General features: G+C 41.9%; 1 protein-coding gene across 1 annotated transcript in view; it reads left to right on the top strand.

The window, feature by feature from the left end:
* Positions 1–13,062, top strand: part of nrxn2b (neurexin 2b) — a gene marked incomplete at its 3' end in the record, with an annotated part of 720,187 nt that overhangs the window by 361,314 nt on the left and 345,811 nt on the right. Inside the window, exons 11-13 of the mRNA XM_083993168.1 lie at positions 1,101–1,225; positions 3,426–3,802; positions 5,202–5,392. Coding sequence (XP_083849294.1) covers positions 1,101–1,225; positions 3,426–3,802; positions 5,202–5,392 — 693 coding nt within the window. The remainder of the gene's footprint in view (positions 1–1,100; positions 1,226–3,425; positions 3,803–5,201; positions 5,393–13,062) is intronic.

Raw genomic sequence — 13,062 nt, 5'->3', positions numbered from 1 at the left:
GAGGAAGGTGTTTACAGAACGCTCCTTCATCTATCCACCAGTCACCCTCACCTTGCACCCATCGCGCCGTTCCCGCCCACAACAGCCAGCCTTTCATTTCAGCTCCTCCAGCCACGTGAGAGATGATTTCCCTCCAGTTGTCCTCCACTTCCCTCTCATCTTTTGTCTATTTTGAATCTTGAAACAAACTTTGACACGGCTCAGAAAGCCACTACCTCGACTAAAATCACATCAACCCACCATGGTGCGTTGACAAGAGGTATTAATATCTACTGTCTTAATCAAAAATCCACACTGCTTCTCCCGCTGTCACTCCCTCACGCCAGCGATTCGTTCTAATGTCGGTGTAATAAGGCTCTGTCATGGCGGGGATATAAATAGCCTGTTCCCCACTTTGAAAAGATGCTTATGTAACTATGGCTCTAATAAGCAGTTCTGCAGCACCATATGTCGCTGCATCAAACTGTCTTCTCTCAGTGGCGGTGGCGAAATAACAGCACGAGAGGCGAGCGGAGGAATTGGGAGTGGAGAAGTGGAAAGAGGGAATTAGGAAAGGGGAGTATAGTTTTTTTGGGGGGATGAGCGCTTAAAACCATCGAGTCTCGCCCATCAACTCCCCACTTACAGGACGTGTTGGGTGGAGGCGTCTATTTACTGAGCCAAGACATGAAATGCTCTGTGAAAGCACAACACAACTTCATGTAATGTTGGCAACAGAGCGTCTCCAGTCGTCGTCGGCTGCCTCTTCTAATCTACTTCCTCAGCTGGTTATGACTTATTTGTTTAACTGTCTTTGATGACATCCAGCCGCAACGCCGCGGAGCTTTGGAGACGACGTTCGATTTTACACTCTGTCAGGCCGGATATTTGACTCCTTTCATTTTCCAGCATACTGTGGAGTGAATGTGTTTCGCAAACATGCAGATTTTCTCCTGGAGCTCTGTCACCTACCATGTGCAAAGCGTGTCTGTCTGAGTATGTGTGTGTGCGGGTGTGTGGGTGCGTGAGTGGGCGCACACGCCGCTCTCGCTGTGCCGTTATGTGATTTGAATTTCCCCCTCCCTCCCACCCTTCCTGCCCCCCCCCCCACCCCACCACAGGCAAAGGACCTGAGATAGTCTTCGCGGGGCAGAAGCTCAACGACAACGAGTGGCACACGGTGAAGGTGGTGCGACGAGGCAAGAGCCTGCAGCTGTCTGTGGACAACGTCACAGTGGAAGGTCAGTCATATGTGTGAGACACAGGTGAATCGATTCACGGGTGATGACGTCATCGCGGATTTTAATAGCCCTACATAAATTCATCTACTTTGAAAAAGCCAGTTCTATTAGCATGAGTTACAAAATCTGTGACTCACCTGAAAGAGGAACCGGAATAATTATGCTGATAAAGAAGCATGGAGCTGCCATATGGTTTATTTGGGAGACTGATACCAACTTTAAATAGTTTAAAAGTTTTAATGGCAAAAGTTACAATAGAGTTGAAGTCAAACTAACTTGTTCTATTATGTAACGGTGAGTAAACCTTAACACCCAACACTGGTCACGATCTGACCCACAGTGCTCCACGTATTATATTGAAAATACCAGATTATGAAGAATCTTATCTGCAATAACAGTGAACTCATACAAATATACACCTTGCAAAAGTCTTCATACCCCTCCCACATTTTGTCATGTTACAACCACAAACTTATATTATATATACTACATATTGTGATTTTATGTGAAAGACCAACACAAAAGTGCACAATCGTGAAGTGAAAGGAAAATGATACATCATGAAACATGGTGGTGGCAGCATCATGCTGCAGGGAGGCTTTTCTTCAGCAGGGACAGGGAAGCTGCTCAGAGTTGATGGGGAAGATGGATGGAGCTAAATACAGGACCTGGAGGAAAAGACTTGAGACTGGGATGGAAGTTCACCTTCCAGCAGGACAACCACCCTAAACATACAGTACAGCCTGAGCTACAATGGATTGGTTCACATCAAAGCATACTATCTATGGGTTAGAACGGCCCAGTCGAAGTCCAGACCTGAATCCTTCTGAGAATCTGTGGCAAGACTTGAAAACTGCTGTTCTGCAAAGAAGAATGGGCAAAAGTTGTAGTCTGTAGATATGCAAAGCTGGGGACACACCCCGAAAGACTGCAGACAGCTGTAACTGCAGTGAAAGTTGGTTCAGTATTGTATTTGATTGACCGATAAGTATTGACTTTGCCATACTTTTCAGATTTTTATTTGCAAAAACTCTTGAACACCATGTATAACTTTTCTTCCACTTCACAATTAAAGTATGCACTACTTTGTGTTGGTCTATTACATAAAATTACAATAAAATAAATTTAAGTTTGTGGTTGTAACGTGACAAAATGTGGAAAAGTTCAAGGCGTATGAATACTTTTGCAAGGCACTGTATGAAGAGCTGAATAAGAACTATACAGAGAATGATAAGAAAAGTGTTTGTTCTTAGCATATACCATCTGTGGCTGAGCAGCCATGTAGAAAAGAGCAGAGAAGAAGGTTCAGCCAGCGACTGAGAAAACAGCAGGAGAAGGATAAAAGATCAGGAAATGAGGTGGAGTCGGGGGCACCCACTGTATTGTGGCCTCGGGCAAAAAAAGGATGGCGGGGCAGAGGTGAGAAAAAGGTGTCAGCTAGACAGGATGGAAGCAGAGTAGGCAATGCTGAGGCCAGGAGCAAAGAATGACCCTGTGAAGTTCTAACTGGTTCACAAACTGGTTCATGGGGAAGAAAAAAATGGAGGAAGCGCTCAGGGAGTCTTGGCAAGGCTGGCCAGGCATCAGCAGGGAGGGCAGTTTGCCAAGCTCATTACTCAACATCTCCCAGTAAACACTCTATAAATTGTGGCAAGTAGAGCGCAAACAAGGGATTTTCTGCAATATTATGTTTGTGTATTATCCTTCACAGCAGGTTAAAAAAATAGGATTGAACCTCTGTGAACCTATGCAATAAAAGCATATGCTGCACACGCACCGTTTCATCAAGCAATATAAGCATAGTAAAGTGATAAAACCATATAATATGTGTTTATTGCTAAATTAGCGTGGCAGACACCATCAATTTTAAATACATTAAGAAGAGTTTAATGTGCTATAGCACTGCGTTAAAGGTTAAATGCACTATAATAATACCATATGGCTTTTCCATTATTAAACTGGACTTGACTTATAGTTTTCATAGATATCATAAACCTGTAGAAGTTTAATAGTAAAAGTATACTCTGCATTAAGTCATATCAAATTTTTCTACTTAGGATGGATATAATCCTTTCACAGTGTTATAATGTAATATAGTCCTTACCGTTTTCCCAGAATGCCTTTGGAGAGCAATGCAATTAATGTTTTACCACTCATGTTCTCAATGCTGTTTTTATTTCTGTATCCTCCGATGTTTCAGGCCAGATGACCGGTGCCCACACGCGTCTCGAGTTCCACAACATCGAGACGGGCATCATGACAGAGCGACGCTTCATCTCCGTGGTGCCCTCGAATTTCATCGGCCACCTCCAGGGCCTGACCTTCAACGGCTTGCCGTATCTAGACCAGTGCAAAAATGGGGACATCTCCTACTGCGAGCTGAACGCCCGCTTCGGCATGCGCCACATCATCGCCGATCCGGTGACGTTTCGAACGAAAGGGAGTTACTTAGCGTTAGCAACGTTACAAGCTTACGCCTCCATGCACCTCTTCTTTCAGTTCAAGACCACCACGCCCGACGGCCTCATGCTCTTCAACTCTGGGGACGGCAGCGACTTCATCGTTGTGGAACTGGTGAAGGGGTGAGTTCAGTTAAGATATGGGAGTCATTGAAGGGGACATATTATGGAAATATCACTTTTTGAAGACTCTTAAACATATATTTGGGTGTTTGTCTTGCTTTTCGGTTAATGTGGATTAGTGAGTCCCATATTTTGTGCTTTTATGATGTTTAAATTTACATTTTGTCATCCAAAAAGATGTATTTACATCTCCTCTTTTGGGCTTCTTCCTGGATCTCTAATCAGAAGAGAGGATCTGAGCCTCTCCTCTGATTGGCTGACTGTTTTTCCTATTGACTGAATGAAAATAAACACTCAGGGAAATCAAATCCTATAAAGCTGTTGGGTCTAAATGGGAGGGGTCTGGGGTACGGCTGAGGGTGGTGCCTGTTTTCTTGTGACATCACAAAGTTACAGAAGTCCCAATGGCTCATTTTAAGGCTGTTTCTGAATACAGGCAATGCTTTCTATGCTGCTTTCACTGTATTTCTATGTAACCTAGACATGTAATATAATAAAAAAAAGACCAATAAATCCCATTCCTCTACAAAATGGGACCTTTAAGAGAGCTGTTGAAAGCCCTGCATACCACAGGTTGTCATTGGTTGTTATTCCAATCGCTGTTAATGTGTTAATGCTTAATTGTGAGCTCAATGCAAAGTATTTGGCAGATTTTTCTACAAAGGCGTGAAAAAGCTCGCACAAACCTGGAAAAAAAACCTGGTCATGAATAGTATCAACCTAAATACTGTTCATAATTAGAGTATCAAAAAGAGGCTTTCGCTTGTGTATCTGTCTTCCTCTTGTGCTCCACATTCAGCACTGTTGCAACACAAAAGCCTGAGCTGCCTCTGCCACACAAAGACAAGAGGCTACATAAAGGAATTGGAATCAGGGTAGAAAAACAAAACAAAACCAAAAAAAAAAACATACCTTGAATGAAACAGCCACAATAGCCTTAACCCAAAACACAAAAGAGAGCCATATTTGTGTGAAGGAGGGAACTGTGCCACCTCAGCTGCCTGTGGGCAAACAGGGGCTTGTAGACAAAAAAGCAGGTTTTCTATATTTACATGTAAAACCAGTGAGTAAATCCCAAGCCTCATGTGCAGCCACATAAGCTGCTAATATTATTTTCTTGAGAAATATATTCTTAGACGGAGAGGAGGATGGAGACAGAAGCAGGATATTATCCAATCACTTCATTGTTGCAGTCGGAGATTGAGTGCTGTTGACTGTGACCTGTCATCAGTGTGAGTCACTGACAGAAAACACATTATGATACGATGCACAAATCAGTATTAAAAACGATTGTCCCCATTTGACTGGCACACAATGGGTCTGATTTCCTTTTCTCGCTAGATTACAACCGTAACACCAGCCGCACGAACACACTCTCACACGCCCCTTTTCTTCACAGTTACGTCCACTACGTCTTCGATCTCGGCAACGGGCCGTCGCTCATGAAGGGCAACTCCGACAAGCCGCTCAACGACAACCAGTGGCACAACGTGGTGGTGTCCCGGGACGCCAACAACGTACATACGCTCAAGATCGACTCACGCACCGTTACTCAGCACTCCAATGGAGCCCGCAACCTGGACCTCAAAGGTAAGATTGGCTCACCCGTAAAACATCACCACTGAGAGGAAATAACCATTCCAGTGCCATCCCTCTATCTGTCCCTTTAGTGTTGCTGGACCGTGGCCATGAACACATGCCAGCTCAAATCCATCTAAATTAGACCTGCTTTCTATACCCACCAAAAGGTTTAGAATAGATCCACTCCAGGCACTGGAGATGTTTCTAAAAACAAAAGGGTAACACTTTATTTAACGCCTATCTCTATAAGACATTATAACCATACTTATGAGTTATAATTCTGTTATAGCACTGTATAACTATAGTTATAAACACTCATAAATGATCATAATGCTTCATAACAATAATCATAACTCACTATAATGCATTTTATTATGACTTATAAGGTCATGTATTATAATACGTTATAATTGGCTTATAGACATATATAACTTATAGAATTATAACTATATTATAATCTTGACCTTATAAGCCATTAGAAAATGCTCTATGATGTGTTATGCTCATTGTTATAAAGCCTTATGGTAATTTATGAGTGTTTATAATGATAGTTATACATGTTTATAAGCCAATTATAATACATTATAACTATATTTATAATGCATTATCGATGTCGGCATTGTCAGCGAGTTACTAACAGTTACAACATATTATAATATGTGACCTTATAAGTCATGATAAAATGCTTTAGCGTGTGTTATGATTATTGTTATAAAGCGTTATGATCATTTATGAGTGTTTATAACTATTTAACCATTATAACTCATAAGTATGGTTATGATACGTTATAGAGATAGGCGTCAAATGAAGCATTACCAAAAAAGGATATTAAAACCTTTTTGTTCTCACACAGTCATCATCATAAACACTGTAATTGCTGTGCTTTAAATACATACACAATTCCACCATGCTGCCCATGTTAGAAAGTGACTCAGAAACACACAGGCCCTGGATAAACAGAGCTGCCAAGTGTAAATGTTGTTGCCAAACAGGAGTGGACACAGGGTCAGGGAAAAACTCCACAAAAGCCTGGAAGCACTTGTGCCAGCCTACTCCTCCTCACCTTCTGAGATGATCCCTCCCCTCCTCCTCTTTCAGCAGATGTTGGCTTTACAGGAAGAAGAGCAATAACAGACTGACTTCTTTTTTACCTATTAGTATCCTAACATCACCTAAATCCAACATCAAGACCAAGGTGAAGAAATCGTATCATTTTAACCTTCACTTTGTTCACTCGCTTGTTTTTACCAAACTGACTGACTGGCAGAAAAAAAAGACAGAAAGGAAAGAAAATAAAAAATAAACCACATTGGCACACTTGACTTTTATCCACGGCACAATGACTATCTTTTGATGGAGACACCTTTACCTCTTTGACTTAAAAAAATACCCGGCCTTCGTGAATCATCTTGAAATAATAGCCATGGTTACAAGGCACTTAAGCGTGAATAGACATCTCTGGTCCTGGGAGACTGTGGGGCCGGTAGCTCGGGTAATTGTAGGCTTTAGACCTCAGAAGTCAGGTTCTCTTGTGTGTTATTTGGATGCTGGAGAGTGGCTGCCTGTGAAGCCAAGAAAAAAAAAAAAGAGTGACAGCATGGATATAAAGGTAGACAGTCAAAGAAATAGAGAAACCCAGGAAGCCAGCTGAGAATGACTGGCAGAATCGCTAATACTAAACTATTTCAAGTGCCTGTTTGCGCTCTTATTAAGATTACCTCCAGATGATCCACTTTGATTTTGCCCGTGTCATATCCCAGAGTTTGGAGTGCTCTTGAGGTTGTTCAAGTCAGGATGAGCCGCCCCCCCTCCTGCGGGCAACCGGTGGCTGCGAGGAGTTCAAAAGATCAAAAGAGGTGCTCTGAGCTTTTCCCTTTTCTTTTTGAGAAGGACTTGATTTATTGACAGGATCTTTTTCCACATTGTTGTCCTTCGGGGTGCGCTTGGTGCAATTAGCGAGGATAATCATGAGAGGGCTGGATGTAGAGCGATGGCACCGAGCCAGTGTCCTCACGCTGTGCTGGAGACAAAAAATGACTGAACACACAGAGTACGCACAGAATGAGCCGCAGACGTGGAGAATGAAGAGTGTAAAATTAGCCACGGCGGTGTTTTAGCAGCCAGACATGTAATTAGCAGCCCGGTCTCGCTAAAACTTCATGTTGAAATTCAAATAAACTGAATCCTGCACACGGCCAATTACGTTATTGTGACATATGCTGCAGACTGGCATGTAATCGTCGCACTGTTTGTGCTCATTTTACACAACTGCTGTGTCAACAGAGTGATCACTTTTTACTAAATATAACGAATGCTGACTTTCTTTTTTTCGTTTTTACATAGCGAGCTGTTCCATAATGTGTTTTTTCACTATGCATCGCATGTGATTGATAGATAAAACCAGTCTCCTGTGCATCCTCGCACTCCTTGTCGAAAATCTACTGTGCACAGTAAAGTGAAGTAAGTGATGTCTGTAATTAGAAGAGTTTTTCTCTTTGATTGATTACTTCTGTCTACGCCGCTGTCAATCAGCCCTGAGATAAGACATGGGAATCGTTAAAGGGGCTGTGAAAAGTTTCATTGAGGCCTGCTGCTGCTCTCCTGAAGGTGCTGGACCATGCCATGCCATGCCATGCCATGTCAACCCCATCCTCAAACACTCCCACCGATTCACATAGCCTTTTGCAATCAGGCAGCAGCGGCTCTTAACTAAGAGGAGACACACACCCTCAGCTGTCGTATATAGTTTAGAGAATGTAAACATAATCTGTCTCTGCTTAATTGGGGAAAGGCAGGCAGCGTTCTCCAGGCAAGGCAACTTTTGCTCACTCAGCCTGAATGACTAATAGACAATCGCACCTCCTCCTTATAAAACACCGCCGACCGCGGCGTGCGTCGGCGACATCCCTCAGCTGCCCACCGCGGAGTCACGCAGCGACAATGGCTCCATTTGCATATTCAAAATTGCAGACACCCCATTGAAAGATTTGTCTCGCAAATGAAACAGAAGGCAGCCGTTCTCAGTGCCCGAATCAACAGTAAACATGGGCTGGGTAGGAACCCCCCCCCCCCCTCAGCTCCCTCTCCCACACATCTGTGTTATTAATCTGTGAGCCGCCGCGTTTGAAACTTATTTATTTTCAGGGGTCTTATTCTTTATCTGAACAACCCTTGCCTGCAGGGGATGGAGGTTGAGGCGGCTTGGCGCGGCTGGGAGGAATAATAGTTGTAAATCTTGCTTCATAGGACTTTAGCGGGGGGGGGGATGTCTCTATGCTCAATTCCCTCGTCTAATTGGGCATTCAAGCCTTGCACTGTAGTTGTGCCGTGACAGTTCCCTCGCCAAAATATCATAACACTGTAGAGCCATAAACACTAGAGCAAACACAGCAGCTAAACATGTGTGTAGGTGGAGAAAGATTCCTATATGTATATATATATATCTATCTGTGTGTATTCTTTTCTACAGCCAAGCATGATTGACAGCTCTTCCTCCCTTTGAGTTTATGTAAAAATACACACACAGACACACTGCATGTTTTTCTTTTTTTTTACTGTTTGACACTCACATACAAAGCTAAGCAAATCAAACACAGAAGAAATAGCAACAATAAGCCATTTCTCGCAATTTCTCTGCTCTGTTTTAACACCATTTCTCCTGCATTTCAAAGAAAAAAAAAAACCCCCAATTCTCCGAGCTTTATCTGTGTAATTGCCCAGAGAAAATGGGGAAAATGGGTTTTGTGCTCTCTGTCTTCCCTTCTCTTTGTTTTTTTTTTTGGACAGGCAAAAAAATCTTCAAGTCCCTCTTTTGTCAGCTAAAGTGTGGTGAGGGAGCAACACACACGGTCCCCAAGGATAGCGCAGAGTGAATCGAGTTTTGTGCAGTGAATGCGAGTCTCAGAAGAAGACATGCTCAACACACGGCATACAGGGAATACAGCTCTGTCATTCCTGTTGACAACCTGCAGAACACCGCGATAGCAAGTTATTACCATATTCCTTCCCTGAAATAGCCGTGTTGATTCTACAGTGCGGCGCGGTTTAAAGGGATCCTTATCGAGCACGCCAGAGCAGCTTTACAATATGATGGTAGAGCATGATAATAAAGAAGAATCCTTTAGTAATACCAGAGAAGGTGAAAAATACAATAAATCATGATATGTGGATCATGATATTACTATTCAGTACGCAACACCGTTTTTTTTCCTTATTTGATGTGCAAAGTATTGCACACTACATATTATGACCAGCAGATCAGACTTCACCTCACACTAGAGGACTTTGAAAATACTGTTATAATATGTACGTATATGTATGTGTATATATATATGTGTGTGTATATATATATATATATATATATATATATATATATATAATGATGTAATATTGTTGAGACTAAGGATCCTGCAGGATAATTGTCTGTAGGTTGTTCCTCTGGCATTATTACCCATCATGCTCTTGAAACATTTAGAAGATGAAAAACAGACTTCCAGCCTTGTTGACGCTACAAAATCTTCATTATAACAGCAGTGATAATAATTATGATATTAATGCATTTGAAAATGTTTTAATAACAAACAAACAGATAAAATGTGAAACACTATTTCAGATAAACAATGTTAACATTAACTGATGTGGCATTTACAGTAGAGAGCAACTAGAAAGCAGATTTAGCCAGCTTCCTCAAATAACAATCATGAAGTGACCTTTGTAAATTAAGAAGTCCTTAAGCATGAAAAGCACTTTTCAAAATAAAACTCTGCCCAACATTATAACATTATGTAATGTAACATTATACTTTAAAGGCAAGCTATCAGGTCAATACAGTTACTGTTATTATCTCCCCCTAAAATGATGTTTAAATTTATGATTTTAATGGTTTTATTTTGAAATTACTGTACTTCCCATTGTTCCAATTGCCTACATCTCTGTGGGGTATTCAATGTCTGCTTCAAACCAAACAACACACTCACATCATGTCGTCAAGAAAGCACAAACCTTTACTGTAAAGGGCTTGCACAGTCACATTACGCCAAGCGATTGAGAGCACAGGGAAAACCCCTCATGATTTTATTGCAACATTTGAAATTGGTGGCGACCCATAGGGCACATACCATATGGGTGTAATGAGCCATGAGCAGCAGGTCCCCAGTTTGATTCCCAGCCGGAAAGGACCCTTTATTGCATCTCTCTCTCCCCTATTTCCATTCTGTCTACACTTTCCTGTCAAATAAAGGCGTACAAATATCCCCAGAATTAACTAAAAAAGTCAGTTGGTGTAGCTCCATAATAATGACGCAGTACATCATTATTGGACTTGGACTGTTTGTTCAGGTCCATTTGTTTTCACTTGGATCAGAGCAAATACTTTTGATTTTGTCAGCGATGTTATCAGAGGAAATAAGCCCTGCAGCTCCCTAACATCTGAATATGTAGCTGCGGTAAAAATGCTGTTAATTATTACAGAATATATTCAAAAGCCAAGCAGGAATCTCCCTCATCAAACACATCCCCTCTGTCTCTGCAGGAAAGTATTAATGAGCCTGTTGTTGTGACAACTGCTTTGCCTGTTTTTAATATTTTGCCACATGGATCAGATGGGCCGTTGGTTTAATTATTTCACATTAATTGTGTGAAATGCTTTGGCTCTTACATACAGTATAATACAAATATTTATTTTTTAATGAAGTCTTTTATGCTTGCCAGGTGTTACTTGTAGCATCTTAACATTAGTAATTACAAGTCCGTTTTTGAAGCGTCACCATAATTACCAAAGACAAACAACACAATCACACAGAAGACATGCAGCCTCCTCTGGGGAAGACAGCAGGGACAGTTACTAGCATCTCTATGTGGCAGCAGGAAATAGGGTTGTCTTCTTTTTGGGAGGACTCACACTAGTAGTAGCGCTTGGTGTGGACAGAGGCTAATTGTCTCCATTTGTTTGTGCTAATTATGTCAAGATATCACAGTTAATTCAGCAATTATATATTGATTATTAATTAATTAGTGCTACAAGACACTTAAGGTTAATTGGAGAATGTTCTCTGACTAAAGTCGGAGTGAATGTAATTACTTTAGTATACCCTGTAACATATTTTACCAGTAGAGTGCTGCATGGTTGATGTGTTTTTCTAAGTTAGCCTGCTAGTTGGCTCTATCCTGGCTCCCTCAGCAAAAGGTCAGTGGGAGTTTTACTTTGGCTCTTTGATTATCACAGAAAATAAACTGTAAAGAACAAACCCACATACTATTTGTTTTGTCCAGTCTGATAACAAATGGGAATTTTGTGAAGCCTTTAATACAGTCCCCAAGTAAAAAGCTCACCTGGTTAGGCTTGGTCAGGCCTAGGAGATTTCTGGGTGGAGTTAGCATGTTTTCCCCATATCTGCATTGGTTCTTGGTCATCTAGCTTCCTCCTACAGTTCAAAGACATATACATGGTTGAGTGTCCCTATGTCAGCTGGGATTGGCTTCAGACCCCCACGACCCTGCACGGATAAGTGTTATAGACGATGGATGGGTGGATGGTTTGGGTGCGCCCATAGACTGTAAAAAGAATGGACGTAGCGTCCGTGACGTCACCCATTGGTTTTGGGGAGTCGTTTTTGTGACTCAAATATGGTGCCCTGAACAGCGCCATGTTGGATTGGCCGGCCGAGAACCCGCCCACTGGCCTCGAAGCAGCCTGTCTCCGGACTGCTCCGGACCTGCCACTCAACGTTTCCGCGCCCTAATTGGCCAGAGTTTTAACCTAATAACAGTAAAACGGTAGAGTTAAAAAAAAAATCACCCCCCTCAGAGTGTGTGCGGGGGTAGAAACTATCGATTGAGACCATAAAACGTTCTGACACCAGGCTTTTATCATGTTTATTGAGGATGTAAAGTCGGCGATTTTAACATGGGGGTCTATGGAGAATGCTCCCTTCTGACACCAGCCCCCAGAGGAAGCCGGGGGGATTGCAGTTTTTTGAACGCGGAAGTGAGCTTCACTTCTCAGACCGACAACTGCCCCCTTGGGTGCGCCTTGTGATCCTTTGCTCTATCAAGTGTCTTTGTCCCCGATTGTCAATAAAAGTTGGAAAAACAACTTAAAAACTGATGCTGCATTCACGTGCAGTCGGGCACATGGCCGTCGGTAACAAACCAAATGTAATTTTAGAGAAAGCCGGTAAAATGTTGGTCAGGTAAACAGTACGACATCGCCATGACAACATATTGTCACATGTATTGTTTTGCCTCGTGCTGACGGACCACTTGCTTACATAGAGGCTTGTTTATGCCGTTACGTGCAGCAGCTTTTATCTGTCTGCCGTCTGCCCATTTCAAGTGAATGCAGCATGAAAAATACGATTGAGTTGCTTGCGATATACAACCGCAACGCTATACACATTGTACCTTTAAGCATGAATAAATACTGAATTCTTCATTTATAACACATGAATACTCATTAGTATGTAATTTATAAATACAGTCAGATTACTTTTTTAACTGTGTTTATAAACTACATATTAATGAGTATCCATGTGTTTATAAATGACGAATTCAGTATTAATTGCTTAACTAATGCTTAATAGTATGTACTTATTATAAAGTGTTACCACCTTACTTACAAATCTGGTAACAGGTTGAAAAACCATCCACTTTTGTTGGATTTAGACACTTGTTTGCAAGCG

The sequence above is a fragment of the Trachurus trachurus genome, assembly GCF_905171665.1.
Source record: "Trachurus trachurus genome assembly, chromosome: 18".
In the NCBI taxonomy this organism is placed as follows: Eukaryota; Metazoa; Chordata; class Actinopteri; order Carangiformes; family Carangidae; genus Trachurus; species Trachurus trachurus.
Note: the sequence above shows the minus strand (reverse complement) of the source record. Positions and strands in the feature narration are given on the sequence as shown.